The sequence below is a fragment of the Pangasianodon hypophthalmus genome, chromosome 5 (assembly GCF_027358585.1).
Source record: "Pangasianodon hypophthalmus isolate fPanHyp1 chromosome 5, fPanHyp1.pri, whole genome shotgun sequence".
Taxonomy (NCBI): Eukaryota; Metazoa; Chordata; class Actinopteri; order Siluriformes; family Pangasiidae; genus Pangasianodon; species Pangasianodon hypophthalmus.
The window spans coordinates 16,200,144-16,220,745 of NC_069714.1; the positions used below are offsets into that span (position 1 = coordinate 16,200,144).

Sequence of the window (20,602 nt, forward strand, 5' to 3'; positions counted from 1 at the left end):
CTCTGGTTACTGTCTGTGCGGAGTTTCACATGTACTCCCCATGTCCAGGTGGGTTTCCTCTGGTTCTCCAGTTTCCTCCCACTTTGCAAAATGTAGGTGGACTGGCTACGCTAAATTGCCTATAGATGTGAATGTGTGTGTGCACAGTGCCTCGTGACGGACTTGCTCCTCATTCAAGGTGTGTTCCTGCCTCACCTCCAGTGTTCCCAAGATAGGCTCTGGATCCATTATGACCCTGACCAGAAGTAAGCGGTTACTCAAGAGGAATTAATGAATCTTATCTGTAAACGTAACGATGAAACGAGTTCATACAGTTCATCATTACATTGTTCTTGTTCGCAGTGAACAGACAGACACGTTAGATAGGCTTTCTTTTGTACTGTATAGGTCTCTGTAATTTAGGGCAGATGGCAGCATCAGCAACGTCTGTCTGTCTAAGGTGTTATCTAGCATGATGCATTTGTTAAAATGTAAAAACAAGCCCAGGTAAGAGCTGCAGCTCTATCTAAAACCAGGACTGTTCAGTGTGTGCGTGTGAACGGAACTCTCTCCATGGTGCTGAATGCATTTCCCAGGTGATGATGTCATTAAGGGCTTCTGCCATGGAGATAGAACTCAGCAGAGTCACGCAACTGCGTCCTGTGCGTTAATGTTACTCTTCAACTCCTTACATCACATCACAAAGCTCTTTAAATAGTTTAACACCACCATACTTTATAATACAACAGCCCTGTCAACCCATATCACACTAGACGATGCTTGAGACTTTGGAGTGCATTTTGATGAAAATACTGCTGTAAGCTTCTTAAAGGTTGTCTTAAAGCTCAGCTCCAGCTTCTCTGTAAACTTATCTGAACAAAGCTTTATTAATCATGCTCATAGTGTCGCTTTGTTATACGTGTTAGGCTGTTAACTCTTAGGCTTATCTGCTAAGTCGCATATATACAGTGTGGATTTAACCGTATCAGCGACGGGCTTGCTCTATCTTAGTCTCTTCAACACTACATTATCCACCACAGACGCCTCACCTTTAGTCCTGTAGTAGCTAATTAACACCACAGCCAACATGCAACACGTTAGAAATCATCTCGATTCTCCCTCAACAAGTCAAGCACGCTGTCAGAGACTAGGAATGACACACCACTCGAGCTCTACTCTGATCTCCTGTGTGATGGAGAGCCCTGGTGCGTTCCTGAGCTTTACACACCGTGTGCGGGAATAGCACGGGTAAAGTGAGGCAGCCAGAGCATCGGGCTGCGGGAAGCAAACACGCAAACCATCACACATGGAAAACAGCGCGATCACATTACAGACGCTTACCGTGAGGAAAACGAGCGTGGCTGATCTCCGACCGTAATCCGTTAACATGAACCGTGCTGGATGGTGGTAGTGGTGGTGGTGGTTGTGTGTGTGCGTGTGTGTGTGTGTGTGTGTGTGTGTACTCCTTCAGCCGTGCTGCATCTCAGCGCCACATTCCGCTCCAGTCTCCACTCGGCTACAGTGAAGCGCGCGACACCGAGCGCCGTGCACGACCCTCTCCACGGAGAAACACGAGACAAGGACGTTTCAAGTTTCACATATAATCACGCATACCTCTCCCTATACGCGTCCACATAAGCCCTGAACAACCTACACATCCTTTTTCGTTACACTAGCACATGCATACGGCTTATCTTTTTTTTTTTTTTTTTTTTAAACAGGAAAACAGCAACATCAGATTCCTTTGAGTGGGGAAAGCATTGTTCCTCTTTATAAAGGCTCACTGGTTATACACTGTTTACTAGCCTAAATGCTTGCCTAGATTTAACTGCTGCTCACTGTCTCTCTGTTAGTTTTTAATGCTTTGATTACCGAAAGTGTCATCTCTTGTATTTGAGGTCGACATCTACTTCAAAACGAGTGGAAATAAAAGTCACACAGCTTAAAAAAAAAAAAAAAAAAGGGACACTGTAAAATAATATTTCAACATTTGTCAACATACTCATTTGTTTTTGTTGTACAAATAATAGCCTAATAGCTGTATGGTACTAAAAGTCTGTGAATATAAAACAATTGCTTATTCACAAACATCAAACTCTATGATTATATGATAAAGCGTGATGCTGAGTAGCCTATACCTGAAAATATTTAATCAGAGTCACATGACTGGGGACAGAATGAACACATGTCCACTGGGAAAAATCTAGCTGTTTAAATCTTAAATAGCTAGAAAGATTTATGGTATTCCTACTCCCTCTGCTGGTCACTAAAAGAACAACACAACAGCACAGGAATTATAATTATTTCATTTCTCAGCACCCATTTCACAATACAAGCTTACTTAAAATCCCAGAGTGGTGCTGGTGCTTGTGATTTCATAATGATTACAGCACTGCTGAAGTAATATTCAGAGTCTAACCATATACTTGATATAAACATATACATATAAATGAATTTGTATAAGGTTAATAATTTGCATGTTAAAATAGAAAGTGGGGAGTTTTGGTTCAAACAGAAAGTTTATAAAACGTAGGCAGTCAGTGACCAGATTATATAGTACACAGTGACTAGGTTAATATACAGTAACTAGGTTTGACAGTATACAGTAAATGGGGTTGACACGACTAATTCACTGGGCTTGAACCGAACACAGTGAATGGATTTGATGGCACCCAGCATGACAATATGCATGGTAATACACAGCAAAGACGGTTGATAGGAGGCTCCAAATATTAAGAGGGTTATATAGTACACAGTGAGGGTTATATAGTACACTGAATGGTACAGATAGCACACAATTAGTGTGTTTGATAATCAGGGTGTAGTCATATAACTTTGGATGACCATCAGTTAAAATGTGCCTGATACATTTGGAGGATCCTATTTCTTTGCTACAAATAATTTCATACAACAGTACATAATATGTAGCACATGATTAGTTGGTTGCTATGGTGGGCATGGCATTCCCATTTTTTGGAGACTGTTAAAGAAGACTACACGATGCATATCCTGACTTATTAAAATTGATTTTCAAAGGTTGATTGTGTGACTAATACTAATATATGACTAATATACTAGGTGACCAATACATATTAATATAAAATTAATACATTTATAGTCCATTATTTAAAAAAAAAAAAAAAAAAGTGAGATCTGATAAACAATATTTTTTTTTCTTTCTTACTGGCCCATTTTTGCTTAGTTAAAAAAAAAAATAAAAAAAATAGCCAGTACACATTATTTAAAATACTATTAAAATTCAAGCCCGCATGTCATATTCATTTTGCACACATGTACACACACACACACACACACACACATAGTTCTACACAAATTAATTCACCACATAGAAACCCACAGACAGAAATAATGTGCGAAGAATGCGTTTTTACTTTGTTCAGACAGTTGATTTTGCTGTCCAGTGTCACTGGCCCACTTTAGCTGAACAAGTGGCCCATTTTTAAATAGCTGTAGGGCTTAATCATTTATCTTTTATTAGGGATACACTTGGGTCACGATTTGATTCCATTCATGATACTGGCTTCATGATTCAAAATTCAATTCGATTCAGAGAATATGTCAAACAAAATTTCAATGAAGAAAAATTTGGACTGAAAAGACTCCTTTTTATTTCTGAATCATAAACAATGCAAAACACTGTTCATTTTTGTCTGTATAAAACTAAAGAAATCAAAAATTGCTACAAACAGAAGTTTAATATTGTAAACAAAACGTACTACAGGTTCACCGTATCTTAAAAATAACTAAATAAATTTATAAATTCTCCCAAACTTTTGATTGAATAAACAAATCTGTGACCTGGGGAAAATGATTGACTGAAACATAAGCTCCCTAGCAGCAGCTGAGGCATCATTTTAACTGGAAATAGTGCTCCAATGTCGGCTAAAATGCTCAACTTCCTCGACTTCCTCGTTCTCAGGCACTGTAGACCGCACTGGTGCGGGGCTGGTGTCATTTGAAAGCTACTGAAGAGCTCCTTTTAACTGTTATAACATGGTTGTGTAACCATATAACTTATAATGTGTGTCGGTCATTGCAATCTCGAGCTACTGGGCCCAGCCTACTCTCTATATATTTTATGGGTTGTGCAGATTAGGACCTCTGGTGTTCAAACAGTGCAACTGCATTAGATGCATAATTAACAGAATGCTGATTTAAACTATGTGAATCACACAGTCCCATGACGCACATCATTAAATTTTTGCATTGCCATGCATTGTTACGGTGTATCGTTACACCCATTTTTAATTATATAGGCCTATTTTCTTTTTTGTCACATAATCAGGTTACAAATGCATAACAGCATTCACATTTAAGAGTCACTAAATTACATTTACATTGTGTAGATAGTGTACAGGATTTCAAGGTACCGTGGAGCAATAAACAAAAAAGGCTATATGGCTATAAGATTCAAAATGAACAATGTATACACAATGTCAAATGACAAACAATAGTAGAGTAAATATAATTTGATTAGTGGACGTCAAAGAAGCAACTTCCTTAATATAACCCAACAGAGAAGTCATATAGGCCTATTTTCAACACAGAACGGTAGAAGAGACATGGCTTAATAAAAGAAAACACATTTGGAAGTCATGCATATATATTATTATTAAAAACTGCTTTGATTTAGGATGACTTCACCCTACCTAGTGATTGGTTATAACTCTATATAATTTAAATACAATGTCTGCCCAGTGACTGGGTCTGATAGCACACAGTGATGGGGATTAATAATGCCCAGAGCCATAGTACTCCTTAACTGGGTTAGATATTACACAACAAAATGGGTTAGATAGTGGCCTACATAGTGTCTGCATTTACACAGTAAAGCATGCTGACCTAATTCACTCCATCATTCAGTGGTACACCATACTATAAATGAATGTGGATGAATGAGTGTGTGGTTGTAGTTGTAATGGAATGACTTGTAGTTTTGGGTATTATGACTATATAGGCATGGACAGTATACATATTTGCGTGTGTGTGTATGAATCGTACTTTACATGTGTGAGTCTGTAAGCACACAGGAAAAGCCTACACAGCAAAATGGCCAGTGTCTGACTCATAGACTGACTCAGAAGAACAGTAAAGGCTTAATTCAACACTGGATCTTTTGCTGTGTTAACACTGCAATGTATTTACTGCATAGTGGGATCTGATTTGTGGGTAAGGTTGGATTTTCCTAGGAGGAAGAACGTCTAGTCGGTTTTACCGTGGGGTTTCCTTCTACCTTTGGAAAATAAGCAGTTCCTGGTGTAGAAGAGGATTACGTGAGAAATCTCCTGATCTCTCTACTTCCCTCACACCTGTGGTTTGGTTTGGGGCTAAGTCAGCTTTAAACTTCATGATAAAAAAGCTATATATTATATATATATATATATATATATATATATATATATATATATATATATATATATATACACATCATCGGTTAAAGTGTGTTTGGGGGAAATGAGAAAATACTTCTAGTGTTTAGAAAGGTTAGAAAGGTGAATCTTGTTGCATAAGAAAATGTCAGAAGGACTAACAGCACCTGGAGATAAGAGCAACACCGCTAATGCCCTGCTTTTTTGTTGTTTATACTGTATTTTGTAAACTTCATACTTTTATTGTACTAAAATTGAATTAGAGTCATTAAATGCCTACAGTCTGAAGTTCATAATCTCATAAAGTAATCATAAACTCGTTGTTTTCTTGGCCGGTCAGGAATTTCCAAAAAAGGGCGGTGTGTACAGTCAGCTTAGAGGAAGTGTTAGCGTTAGCGTTAGCGTTAGCACTTCCACTCACAGCTAGGTACATGAAGTTCCACATTCACAGCGGTTATATATAAAGATGTGAAAAGAGCTACAGAGGACACACACTTACACTTCTGCACTTCACAAGACGGAATCATTTCCAACACTAACAGCTAATCCGCATCCTGAAGCTACTATCTGAATACTCTACTCTTAGCTGAATGTTAGCAAATCGTGCGTGCTCGGGAAATCCTCCATGCTGAGATGGCTGAGCTCGTTCTGGCGGATCTGGTTCATCCTAACTGTCCTCGGTACCGACGCTGCGTGGAGGAGCGCGTGCACAAGCTCCTGAGCTCTCTCGGAAATGGCACGAGCGAGCCCGTTTACCTCATTCTCCAACAGCACGCGGGCTGCTCGGAGGAAATCACCGACACCTTTCTTTTGGAGAGATGCGCTGGTCTGAACCGACGTGTCCATGTGTTAACCGACAGCAGCTCTGTAGGCGTGCTGTACGCGTTCAAGCGAGCCGCGGACGAGCTGAGCGTTAAACGCGTGCACGTGATGACGTGCAGTGCGCGGCGCGCGGAGCTGCAGGAGTGTGAGAAGCAGCTCTTCACCGAGCTCTACACCTTCACCTACAGCAACGAGCTGGACTGCAGCGCCTGTCCTCTCACACAGCTCAACACCACATGCACACAGCTCCCCCAGCTTAAAGAGCAAATCAGCGGCTTCCTGCAGCGCCTACCAGCGCTCCAGGGAGAGATTAGCGTCCTCAAGTCTTCCCTCATCTCAGGTGCGTTTCACTGAAAGAACACTGCAGAACAGGGGTGTCCAGTCCCCCCCCCCAAAAAAAAAAAATCTGCATAAACTGCTTCAACAAGTACCTTTAAACTCCTTTAAAGTGAGTTTCAAGTAAGTGGCTTTTCTGTTCTTTTCTCAGTACAGGTGTTACTGTGGCAATTATACAGATGTGGTAGATAGCGAGACATTAAGCTGAAAACCTCTGGAGCACATCTGATAGTGAACTGAAGACTGAGATCAGCTATTTAAACAGATGGAATAAGTTATGGCTCTTGGTTGGTCTCTAGTTTTCTTCCACATCTGTGGTGTACTTCAACACTGGACTGAGAAAAGAACAGAAAACCCAGTTACTTGAGGACACCTGAAGACCACTTTAAGGATGCTTGTTGGGACAGTGATAAACGTTTATGTGAAAATCACTTTAATTCTTTAAAAGAATTTGTGAATTAAGCTGTTAATCTGTATTATTCATCCTTTCAGAGACCTCACTACTTTTTCCTAGGAAAGAATTTCTAAGAAATTGTATATAAATTTGTCCAATTAGTTGCTATTTTACTAATAGAACTTTTAAATTAAGTTGCGAAAGCAACTTAATGTGTCTTAATGTGTCTGTTCTTCCTTGTTTCTGCAAAGACTGCTTTGCCCATGGCTTCACTACAAGAACAGGGGGAATTTCCTACATCAGCACGCTGAGCTCTCTAAACCTGTTCAGCAGTTCTCGTCGCAGAGACTCACGCGCCGTAGTGGCTGAGAACCTACGCCGCCTTGGCTTGCATGCCGGCTTTCAGCCTCACCAGTTCCACCTCTCCAAGGTGGGCCTCCTGACCCTGCACTGACTTCACTTGGAATAACAATTCCACATAGCATAGGGAAATAAAAACCAACTGAGCCACTTAAGCATTGATTCATGTTTTTTTTCTTTTACCATACCAGTTTATTTACATGTATAACATTCTGTGTGTACATGTACATGTCGGTATGGTTCTTAGATAATCTAGTCTGAGTGTCAGTTACTAATTGTATTTTTTTAATTCTGTACATAAAATGGAGTATTCTACACAGTTTATTAAGAATTCCAGGCATTACTGTTTAAACCCTGCCTCTGTGAGACATATGAATTGGAGTTCTGGTTCACGTTGTTTTGCAGTATATCATATGCCTTTACATTTCATCATGACTCAGTAGTTTTTTGCCATATATCATATGATTTTTCAGTAAACTTGCCTTGGTTTATTTTTTCTCATAACTGGAGCTTCTGTTTTTGTCTGTTAGGTTAACCATGCCAGTGATGTGTGGGTAATGAACAAGCCAGAACCTGAGAGCTATGATGGCATTGTGACTAATCAGCCAGGTGTTGTAATAGCAGCCCCAGGAGCTGATTGCATGCCTCTGCTTTTTGCTGACCCTGTGGGAAAGGTCATTGGAGTAGCACATGCAGGTGCCTTACCTCATTTCCACTTCTACATCAAGTAATGAACACTTCCCAAGAATTCCCAATCTCCTGATGTGTATAAAATCAGCTATCTGCTCAAACACATAGTTCATAAAGGTCATAGTGTGTGACAAGAGACAGCTATATTGCTGTGTTTTTACATCTGCCATTGTGGTTGTTGATTTACTGTTGTGCACTGTGACTTTTTTATGTTTTTTTTAAATATATTATTATTTTCTTACATTTTTTTGACCAGTTTGAAAAACAAATTTGCTGTTTGTTGTTTTTTTCACAGTTCAGGGCTTCTACAGATTATAACATAGCAGAACTCAGATGATATAAATTATGTATTATGGGTTTATCAGTGTTTAAAATAAGTATTACAGCAGAAATGCTTTTGTTGTTCTTCTGAGAAATGTTCTCCACTAAGGAGTGAACATTTTTCACTTTTGTTATATGAATAATAAATAGTAAAGGATTTTTGTAAATATGCACATTTTTTCATATTTTTTTACCTACATGTAAAAAACACACACACACAAGAGAATGTGAGTAAGAAGTCCAACTCCGATATGGTGCTTATTTTGTTTTCCTTGCCACTTCTGTATAGGCTGGAAGGGAACCCTCATGGGAGTTGCCATGGCAACAGTAAATGCCATGGTGCGGGAGTTTGGCAGTGAGCTTGCTAACGTGGTGACTGTGATTGGGCCTTCTGTTGGACCCTGCTGTTTCACTCTGGATCAAAATTCAGCAAGAAAGTTCCAGGCCATCCACCCAGACTGTGTCAGAGATGTGGAGTCACCTAGGCCTTATGTGGATATCAGACTTGCCACTAGGTAAATAAACAAACAAAAAAAAAAGACTTGTCAAGAAATGTGCTGAAATCCTCATTTTGTTGCTAATGATGTCATCCTAGAAGGAATGTCACTCTGTAGCATTTCTGAAATCTGTCCTATTCACTTCTCTAACTCATGTTTTTAGGGTCCTCCTGGAGACAGGCGGTCTCCTCCCAGAGCACATCCAGGATAACACAGTGACAAACAGACCCAACATCACCCTCTGCACCTCCTGCCATCCTGACTCCTTCTTCTCCCATGTTAGAGATGGCACCAACTTTGGCACCCAGATTGGCTTCCTATGGATCAAGGAGCCCCATGAGTTTAAACAATCAGATCTTTAGAATCAGTGCCTGTACTGCACAATGCGAGCATCTCATTTGGCTGCAGAAGCAAAAACCACCGATATTCACAGTACATAGAATTCAGTAAGATGTGTATATTTAGAGATAGATGAAGTTAGACCTATTACTGCCATACCACTTACATCATCTCATACTTTCTGAAGACTAAGACCCAGTGACAGCCTTTTTAAAGAATGTTTGCATTCTAAATGACAGAGGGTATTGATAGTAAGAGTAAATGATGCAATTATTTTTGTTTTGATTTAAGTTTTGATGAATTGCATGGTTGTAGCTCACTTGGTAGAACTAACTAATTCCACACTGCTGTTTGAATTAATTAATACAAAAATTTGTTTACCATTTATACTACCTCTTGGCATTCTCCATGTAGAGGTACACTGTCTATATAACACTGCTAATTCTCTAGGAACCTGTAATATTAATTTCCTGTGGTAGGCTATTACCAGTAGCTGATCTACAGTATATAGGGAAGCTCATTTTCTAAGAGTACACAGTGATGGAGAGCCACTGTAGGGAAACTAACTGATGCACAATAGTAAAATGTTATTACATTATTGGCAAAATATCTTTTTCATTTTCATTTTCAACAGTTTTAAAAAAGGAAGAAATATGTATGGGGTAGAAATGGTCGTTCAGCGTTGTCGCCTTGCAGCTCCAGGGTCCCCAGTTTGATCCTGAGCTTGGCTTACAGTCTGAACAGATTTTTGCATGTTCTCCCTGTGTCCATGTGGGTTTCACCCGAGTTATCTGGTTTCCTCTCACCTCCCAAAAACATGCCAGGAGGTGGACTGCCATCTCTAAATTGCCCCAAGGTGTGAATGTGTGTGCATGGTGTCCTGTAATGGAGTGGCAACTCACCTATAGTGTATCCCTGCCTTGAGCCTGGATTCACGGTGACTCTATTCAGGATAAAGCAGCTACTGAATGAATGAATGAATGGATGATTAAAGTATGTGTCAGTACTATTAAATGGAAAAGCACCACCAAACAATAAATGTAAAATCAGTTTTTATTAACTCTCCTCCTGTGTTGTGTGCACTCCTAAAAAGTTTAAATCTAGGACCAAAGGCTTCTTTGGTTTGTCCCATAAGGGCTGTAAGTAGAACCTTTCAACAAACGGCTTCACTTTGAGAATGGAAACCCAATTAGGTCTAAGAAGCAAAAAAAAAAAATTAACTATCCAAAGAACCACCAAGTAATCGCTGTACTGTATCTGTACTGTTCCCAGTCTTAGCTCATCCTGGTGTATAGGACATGGGCATGAGATGCCGGTGTATAAGAGCAGACACTAGGTGGCTCTGTTCTCTTTGCTTTTAAATAGAAGTACTGTTTTGTGTGAAATGTTAACAATGTGGTTGGCTCCCATCCAGCTGCAATTTAGCTCCATCACAAACAGCCCTTATCAGCCATTCTGCCATGTCATTCTAAACATCTCAGCTATGTCCTGTCATAATAACCACAACATAGGATATCTATTTATTAGTAAAGGGTGATGGAATTGTCAGCGGGTGCTTACATACATGTTGTGGAAGATATTTCTCAGAGATTTGTGCCATCTCTTGTACGAGTGGTAGCTGTAGCTATGTAACGGCTGGTGTCCTTTGTGTGGCTGAAAAAGCAATGCATTGCGCTGATCTCAATTACAACAATGGTAACTGGCCATAGTGTTGTGGAAATGAAATGCCTCAGGGCTTCCAAGACAACTGAGGGATTAACATTTGCTCCAGAAAACCATGATGTTGCAACCAACCTTAAATTCATTGGCATCATCTATTTGACTACATACATCAGTTTTGTTGTTTATATCTTTGTATATTTCACAGAATAATAAATGGGAAATACATATACACAGAATGGGGTTTAAGGTCTGCAAGGTTACGCTGACCTCATGGAGCAATCACAGCTTGCATATGTAATTGCTATGTTGTTGTTGTTTTTTTCTTCACATGGCCTGGAGAAAGGAGCAGTAAAGCTAGATTCACCAGTGTCAGTGATACTGGATTTGTAATAATTAAGTTTAATTTAACATACATCATTTTTCCACACAGTATGAATTATAACATTAGCATTTAAAACTATTAAGGTTTTCATAATAATAATAATAATAATAATAATAATAATAATAATAATAATAATATGTGAGAATCAGAACATATTAATATGTGAGAGTGAATTGTTTGCCTTTGTGGTATAGTGGAGGTTTGGTGATGACACAGTTCAGAAGCGTAAGCTGTGCAGGCACACATATGCTATCCTTACACTCCATGGGAGGGGCACTCCTTTCAGGCTTGTTTACGGTCTTCTTTGTGTCTACAGCAGGATTAAAAGTGCAGATACCTGCATTCATGTGAACCAAAGGAGACATGTCACATTCATATCCCAAATTCTGAACAATTGAAACATGCTGAATTCAGTTTGTTAAGTCTGATTAAATATGGATGTTATTTTTAAAACACAGTGTAGGTCATGGCTCAGTGTAATTAAATTATTTTATTTGGGTCAACCTTTCACTGCATTATACAGTATAAAAGCATTTATTAGTGCAAAGTGAACAGAAGAGAAAAGAATAACATCATGTCCATAACGCTTGTTCATTCAGCAAGGATTTTGAGCACTCCTCTATACATGGATATTTATGAAACACATTAATTTTGGTCACATTATTCTAGATGTATTGTTGAAAGTGTGTGTGTGTGTGGCTCATAATGCAGCCTGTGCCTCATAATGTAGCTCGTTAATGTGGTCTGTTTGACAGTGGCAAACAAAGGCAATGGCTCTGTCCTTTTTGATCATCATCTACAGTCACAATGTGATCATCATGACGTCCATGCAGACCTACTTCTCTCCTGCATTATACGCCACACGTACACACACACATACATACACATACACAATGTGATCACAATTAATTTGCCCTCATAGACTGCAGTGTTATTAGGTTTCCCCCCAAATAAAGCCACATTCTTTGCTGAATGAACTAACCTCATTGGAGTGCTTTATAATGTTTATGATCAATTTAGCACATGTGTATGTGCAATATTATCATCAACTAAAACCAAGATTATGAACATGCACAGACATGAGCTATGCAACAACACAATATGTAGGTCAGGTCATTGAGTAATTGGCTGGGGTCAATGAGGCACAGTGATTAGTCTGACCTTCTAAAGCATTGATTTAAGACCACTTCCTCTAACAAATTTCTCGTTCGATGAAACCGAGACAAAGCTTTGCTGGTTCACTCCAACAGTTTTCTCTCTCTCTGTCTGAATTAACAAGCTCCATTTTTCACTGCCTGCTCTGCATAGCGTTCTACAGCAAATAAAATTGAAATAAGTTTAAATAATTGAAACACGTTGAACGATATCTACTGATTTATTACAGTGTTTACAGTGTATCAGTGTTACAGCAATTTCTTATTACTGTTATTACTCTATAAGGCTGTAAGGCTGCTACATGACAAATCTGCATCCAAATTTTTCCAGTTTTCTAGTCAGACTTTTACACTCAGAGCCCAAATAGTAACTCTTGGCAAATGATTCAGTTCAGTTGAAAGGCATCCCTCAAAGAGCTTCCAAGTGCACAAAGTAAACAATACAAATTGCAGGGGTAGCTGTTAAGAAGAAATTCCACACCACCGGCATCCCCAATTACAATCTCCTGTCACGCAACAGTTACTTAACTTCTGTGCTGTACAGCAGACAGACCATGTGGTCTTACTGAGTAAGGCTATTATTGTGGCTTGCAGGATTAAGAAGGCACACACACACACACACACACACATTACATAGGGGAAGGGGACCTGACAGACATGATCATGTCTTGTCAGTGGAGGTCCCCTTACCTTATGTAATGTGTGTGTGTGTGTGTTTAAGGACAAAGATCAAAAAGATTTTTGATTTAAGATGATGAGGGTGATAGTTTTACAGTGTTGGTTCAGATTAAGATGGTGATATTTTTAGTGTTGGTCTGGTGTGAATATTATTTAACTGAGATGGACAAATAACTCAAAAATGATAGTCAGCTAAAAGTGTTATTAATAATAATATCAAGATGAAAAAAAAAGTTTAATTTATATACCGCCTTTCTCAAAGTCAGTTTAGAAAGTATAAAATTCAGCTCACACAGAAAGGAAACTTTTTTGTATTTCGTCTTTTTTAATCTTTTATTCAGAGCTCAAAATTGTCTCCGTTTGGATTGTGTTATATAAGTGCTGATCGCTCTTTCCACCCTCGCCAGTGACATCTTCCCTATACACACTCTACAAATACACGCGGCTGTATCAGCCACCCACGGAGCTCGGTCCTGCTGCCATAAATACACATCCTGTCCGTGCTTACATAAAGGAAGTAAGAACATGCTTTGTAAGACAACTTCAAATGCCAGAAGTCCCCACACTCAGATCTATAGCAACAACTCTCTGTCCTTCCATTGTGAACAGTTTTTAGTAACTTACTTAGTAACAATGAGTATAAATTGGAAGATTTAAGTAGTTGTGAGTCAGGAACCTAATATAATAATAAATGGAGAGTTCCCTTCACAAGGGGTGGAAAGAATGCTTTAGTTTTTTTTCCCCCCTTTTTCCAAGCATGGTAGTGTTTTAAACATGTGTTAATGGGGTTAAACCTATTAAAGTACAATCTGAAAAAAATGTAAAAAGGGAATTTTAGTTCAGCAAAACATTAAAATTAAATACTTAATACAAATTAAAATGAAACAAATAAATAATTGCTCATAAAATGTCCAGTGATACAAGAAATATAAAACTAGACAAACGCTACAATCAAAAGATACGTTTAAGCTGCTTTTTAAAAACTGCAGCATGTATTTACAAATGTCTGTCTCACTTGTTGGCCTTCCCCTATAGCATGCCCTGGTGACCATGTCTGCTTTTATATAATGTTCACAAAGGAATTGGTTTATAAATAGACAGAGCAAATAACTAGAAATTGTTTAGTACATGGAAGGCAGTGGCATCTATTGTCTTTATGACAGAAGATCTAAATCCATAGTACAATGTAATGAATGGGCTCTGAAGTCTCTGGCATTCTGAAAAAGAAAGGTCATGTTATGTAAATAATAAATAGTCTAGGATAACACACTTATTATATCATGCAGTTTATTTTTTGGATAGTCCAACTGTGCTTTAAAAGTAACATAATGAGACTGAGAAATGAAACCATTACCACCCCACTCTCTCATTTTCCTCTCTGATAGACTGACAGATCTGATGATGTTTTGGACAGAGTGAAGGACCAGGTTCCCTTTCCATTGCCTGGGAGAATCCTAGCTCATCAGTAACCAAGATTATTAGTGTACAGTCCTAGATCCCCAGTAGAGAGTCAGTACTCATCACTGGAGTGACTGAGCTTTTCCAGAGGCTGCAGGGCTTCTCTGCAGTACAGACTGGATCACTGGTGCTGCAGAGTGAATCATTTGCACTGAGGCTGATGCAGCAGATTTCCCTGCAGCTTTCCACCTGCAGACCTGCAGAGGCTAGCTGATATAAAGAAATTTATGCAGTGACAAAAAAAAAAATCCTGGCACATCTCTCACACTACTGTTAATCAGCTCCATTTTATCTGCACTCTTTCCATGGGAAGACCAACGAGCAGAATTAAGTGAGGTTAGAATAATTACAGAGAAATGTAGCCACAGAAATCATTGCTCTTTATTTACTAGAACTTCTAAGCTTGCAGACAAATTCCCATTTTTGACTTAATTGATGTCAGTCATTTTTATATAATTATATATATATATATATATATATATATATATATATATATATATATATATATATATATATAACTAAGCACAGGCTAGATTTTAGTGAGGAAATAAGCAATTCCATGATAGTTCATCTGCTATTTGATCTGTCTTACAGGCAAAATTACAGCTGATACTGATGTAACTTTTTTGTTTCAACAGTTTAAAGGTAGATCATCCACAGATAACACTGTTTTATGTCAAATGACAAATGTGAGTATGTTCCCCCATGATTTATACATGCTGAAACTGACTACTTTAGTAGGAAATTAGAAAACTGTCTTTAAGGCATTTGTATGGAACTTTCAACACAATGCTATATTATATCCACATGGAAATGAAGGAATGCCTTTGCTATACACTTTGTCTAAATATAATAATGTAAATATCTAATATATGTACCTCTTGTTATAACCTTGCAGTATTTTGTTATTTTAATGATTTGCAGTTTTCGAGGCCTGAAAAAGCAGATACTTTGTGTAAAACCTAAGCCATTATACCTTAGGCCACATTTATTCAAGAATAAAGGCCATGAACCCTTTAAGCTTTTGGCTGTGTTCCTGGGGAAAGCAATCATGTAAAGAGTGCTGAGTGTCCTCTTCATCCTGGGTGGCTGAGGCGTGTCAGCAGCTTCTGTCTGGCTGCTCTGCACTGCCCACAGGCTCATGGAAGAGGCACAATTAATCAGGGGTTACTTTTCTCTTATGCATTCTCTCCTCCAGAAGAAATGACCTCGTTTTACAGCTCTAATGGTATCAGCTGGTAGAGTGATAAATATGTTTGAGTTCTCAGTGGAAAACAAACTGTCATCAAACTGCCTTGATTGTTTTTATTGAGCTCTGAACACTTTAACGACACTGCTAATGGACCATAAACTTTTTTTTAGTCATATAAGACTGGGATTATATGCTTGAGTCAGCCTGCTGGAAAGAAGACTGTGACAGGGGTCATTATTCTGATACTCTTATGAAACTGTACTAGCCAAACCAGTATGTAGCCCCAACTTTCTGACTGGCACAACTTATCAGACCCTGTGGCCAATGCTGCATTAAACGTATCATTTAAAAATCTAAAGGCATGGAAATAAAAAAGGATATAAAAACATTCCTCAGGCTGAGAAAAATTACAACGTACATTTAAATTACAGTTTTTAACTTTTTTCTTTTGTCAGTACATTTACATTTATTTAAGATAAACGTACTGCTGTCTATTTATATATACAATCTTGGGAAAAAAGAAAGTACATCCTCCTTCAATTCTTAGTTATCAGGGCCTAAATAACAACTGTGTGGTCCCCATCAGCTTCTATAAACAAACAAATAACCAGGTGACAACAAAAAATAGTTTTCAATATGCAGTCATTTTTTCCCCCAAAAAGTAAACCAACATTTAGAAACCAGGTGGGAAAATAAGTACTCCTTTCCTACTTCCACAATCATTAAGAGAGTAATTAGCAGCCAGGTGTTACTAATGAAATGTACAAGATTAGTTAATCATCAAGAGGTGTGACTACTTCTGTAAAAGCAGAACTTTTGGCAGTTTGGTGTTATGGAGCACTCAGTCGTGTTAGGATATTAGCCATGACCTCAAGAAGCAATTGTTGCTGCTCCTCAATCTGTGATGGGTTATAATGCCATCTCCAAACAATTCAGCATTCTACAATGAGAAGAATTGTTTACAAATAGAATACAAAGCCAGTTGTCATTCTTCCCAGCAGTGGCCATCTCAGCAAATTTAATCTAAGGTTAGACCATTTAATGCTCAGTGATATAAAGAAAAACCCAAGAGCTACATCATGTGGCCTACAGGCCTCTGTAAGCACATTAAATGTTTATGTTCATGACAGCACAATCAGAATAAGACTGAACAAGTATGGTTGTCATGGAAGGGTGATTAAGAAAAAGCTCCTTCTCTCCAAAAAGAATATAGCAGCACAAGTTAGGTTTACAAAATTGCATCTGAACAAACCGCAAACGTTCTGGAACAATATCCTTTGGACTGATGACAAAGAGAAGATGTTTGGTCATCATGCACAGTGCCATGTTTGGCAAAAACCAAACACAGCGAAACACTACAAACACCTCATACCAACTGTCAAGCATGGTTGTGGAGTGGTGATGATTTGAGTTTGTTCTGCAGCCATGTGACCTGGGAAACTTTGGTCATTGAGACAATGATGAACTCTACTTCTTTACCAGAATATTCTTCTGTCATCTCTCCACCAGCTTAAGCTGGGCCAAAATTGGGTCATGCAACAGGACAATGATCTCAAGCACATCAGCAAATTGATATCTGAATGTCTATAGAAGAAAGAAATCAAGGTGTTAGAATGGCCAAGTCAAAGTCCAGACCTAAACAACAATGAGACACTGTGGTGGGATAGTAAGAGAGCTGTGCATAAACAAATAAACATAAACACATCAATGAACTGAAGCAATGTTGTAAAGAATAGCGGGCCAAAATTTCTCCAAAGCAATGTGAGAGACTGAGAAAGTCCCCCAGAAAACATTTACTTCAAGTTATTGCTGCTAAAGGTGGTTCTACATGTTACTGAATTATAGGGTGTACTTATTTTTTTCCCATAAAAATTAATGACTACATATTGAAATCTGTTTTTTTGTTGTCACCTGAGGTTGTTTGTTTGTTTATAGAAGTTGGTGAGGACCACACAATTGTTAAATCACTGATAAATAAAAAAAACACAGAATCGAAGTAGGGAGTGTGCATACGGTATACATATAGTAGTTAAACCTACATGTGAGCTTTGCATATAAATCCATAAATACATAGTTGATTAAAACATATCCCACTTCAAATGGCTTCATTGCTGAAGACTGGTCTAAACTGGTTCTTTGCATTCTAACAGGAAGTAGGCAAGGCAGGGCCAGCCAGCTGTTTTGGAAGCAGCTTTCTTCTCTGACTTGGAGCACAGGCAGGAAGTGCCAGTGTGGTGCAGGTGATCCCAGCTGAATAGGTCGTTTGTTGGTCAAGTCTCTGTCCTGGCTCGCTCTTGCTCCTGCCCTAATGCAAGCCTACAGAACTGATGAGTGTTAACAAGTAGAGGGTTGTTTTTTTCCTTCACACTCAGCAGGTTGACTAGTGCTGGGGATGAGGAGAAGGACTTTTTCTTAGTATGGCAGCACTGACCCATATTACAGCATGGACTCCCTGAGGGAATGATTGAGCTCTGTGTTTTTCTCTATGTTTTTCCCTCTACATTCCAAACCAGCCCATAGAAAGCAATGCTGAGAAGTCATCTCTACCAGCGTCACAGTCACAGTTGCATATCCACTACAAATATTTTAGTTCAAGTGCAGAATACACACACATGTAAATACAGTGTGTGCGCTGTTTTGTGTGTGTGTGTGTGTGTGTGTGTTTGTGTATACTGTTTAAACAGCCTATTTGGGTAAGCTGGGCAGGAATTTGTCTTTGTGATAGATTACCCTCAGGGCACATGTCTCTTCATACCACGTTTGAGGATGAGCCCATGTGTCAACACCAGATATTTTATATATATAGCGCAATTTTTTGGTTCAGGTTTCTGTTACCCTGGTGCACTCCACCACAATTCCTCACAATAGATTGTGAGTTTACTGGAAAGTATAAAACAATTCCTGGATTCAACAAACCTATTATGTGTCTGTAAACAAAACAGCTGTGTCTGCACAGCTGGGACTTCATTACTGCACTCAGTAATGAGCCTGGTCTTGTCTGTCCAAATAGAGCAGGCTCAGTTGTAAAATAGAAATCCTGTCCTCAGTGATACTGTCACAGACAAACAGTACTATGAAATGGACACTGCAAAACTATATATTAGCACGTGAAAATATCTTGAATACAATTGAATTTAACTAAGATTTCTCATTATAATATTTGGATAAAGCAGATATAAGATTACTAAGCCAATTCCAAGACATTTTTGTCTAAAGTCAAGCTTGAAATTGTCCTGTTTTATTGGCAGATAAAGCAATTATTTCTAGAAAGAGGCACAATTATCACAATTTCAAGACTGAAAAAAATAATGTCGAGAAATAGGCTTAGAAAGCGTATATTTGTTTTAGAATTAATCTCATAATGATAAATAGATCAAATCAACTGTATTCAAGATATTTTCACTTGCTAAGATGTTTTGAAATACTTTTGCAGTAAAATATCTTTGCATCTTTGGAAGAGTAGGTACATAGGTCATAATTTAATTTCCTTTGTGGTTAATTATGAGGTAAATTATTGACTATAAAATCCTATGCTGTTTCTTCAGTTTGTACATACATATTCTCTTATCAATCTCACAATGATCAATATGCACATTACAGTCCATCATTAGGGTTTGAAGACTAGTGATAATGATCACTAACTACTGTTTTGATGTAGTAAACATATGTAGGATTCTCTGAATGTTGTTCCCAGAAGAGGTGTGAGGGAAGCCCTGCACTCTGGAGTATCTTGCAGTACCAGGAATATTCACTCTACCTTTATTCATTAGCTAAAAGATCACAGTAACTGATCCATCCTACAGGCTATAGCTTTCCATCACTTTCTAGAAAGCACCTAGGTAGCTTGTCTGATCCTGGGTTTATCTGTTTTCCCTGTTACAAGTTTGTTCACTTTTACTGTTACACAGGATTTTGGCTACATTGCAAACAATAGGTCATTGTCAGCAGGAATATTGTAAAGATGAATTTGTGGGGAATGAAACATTGTAGCTTCTCACGCCAAAGTGTTCATTACCCCATCAGATCAGTGACGGCATCAGATGACACATAAGAGAACAGTAAAGGGTGCGACGGAGCAGGCTAGAAGCAAAACAAACCTAATCCATTGGCCTTGTATTCTCCTCTTATGCCAGCCTGACTCAAGTGTCACTGCTCTCTGTTTTGCAAATCTCTCAGTTGCATCTCCACATGGATGTCACTACATGCTACATGCTTGCATGAATATGTGGCTATCTGGGGTAAAACGCCACATGTGGCTTGAGAGAGAGAGAATCTCTTGAGCCTCCCTCTAAATGAGCCGTGTGGAATACGTGGCACCAAACGGCCAAAAAATTTATCACATGACTATGATATGCCATATCTCCGAGGTACACTAAATATTATAAAGGAATACAAGCTGTACTGAGCATGGATACAGCTGAATGGTTGTGAATCTGGATAACTCTTCTACTTCAGATACAATTTCCAATGGAAAGTGTATTTTGTCACTCTCTGAGAGCACTGAGGAGTTGGTTGTCTCCCTTTTTTCCCTAGCTGAATGTGAGCCAACAGCATAGCTCCCTAAAGGAGTGTTGATTGTCTGGAGCGTACTTGCCAGCTATAAAGTAGAATTGACGTTCTCTGCATTCCTGTGCTGAGTCAGTGAGAGGTTATGAGCTGCAGGTTGCTGTCAGTGTGGATGACTGCTCTCACGTGCTGCCGTGAATCCTACCTGCCACCTTGTCCGTATCTGAGTGACATTTCACTCACACCCGGATGAGGAATGTCTTGTTCATACATTACATCACCAAACAGACATAGAATAGGGACAGAAGGGATGCAGATGCAGCATCAAGCAGCATCTAGTAAAGTAAGTCAAAGTATGACTTACTGAGACAAGATTTAGTGACTTAGTGAGACGACGATTTATAGATTTATACCGTGGGACACCCAAAGCAGTCTCAGTTCT

At 38.7% G+C, this 20,602-nt stretch overlaps 1 protein-coding gene across 1 annotated transcript; it reads left to right on the plus strand.

Annotated features, from left to right (window-relative positions):
• The first annotated feature begins 5,513 nt into the window (after positions 1–5,513).
• lacc1 (laccase (multicopper oxidoreductase) domain containing 1) lies at positions 5,514–9,735 on the plus strand. The gene is made up of 5 exons (XM_026909917.3): positions 5,514–6,531; positions 7,173–7,351; positions 7,812–7,977; positions 8,582–8,807; positions 8,953–9,735. The coding sequence occupies exons 1-5, from the start codon at positions 6,003–6,005 to the stop codon at positions 9,149–9,151; spliced, it is 1,299 nt and encodes a 432-aa protein (XP_026765718.3). The 5' UTR covers positions 5,514–6,002; the 3' UTR covers positions 9,152–9,735.
• The last annotated feature ends 10,867 nt before the right edge of the window (positions 9,736–20,602 follow it).

Coding starts and splice junctions, on each gene's coding strand:
- lacc1 (XM_026909917.3), top strand. CDS start 6,003: ATGGCTGAGCTCGTTCTGGCGGATCTGGTTCATCCTAACTGTCCTCGG. Junction 7,978..8,581: donor CATTGGAGTAGCACATGCAG/GTGCCTTACCTC, acceptor ACTTCTGTATAG/GCTGGAAGGGAACCCTCATG. Junction 8,808..8,952: donor GATATCAGACTTGCCACTAG/GTAAATAAACAA, acceptor TCATGTTTTTAG/GGTCCTCCTGGAGACAGGCG.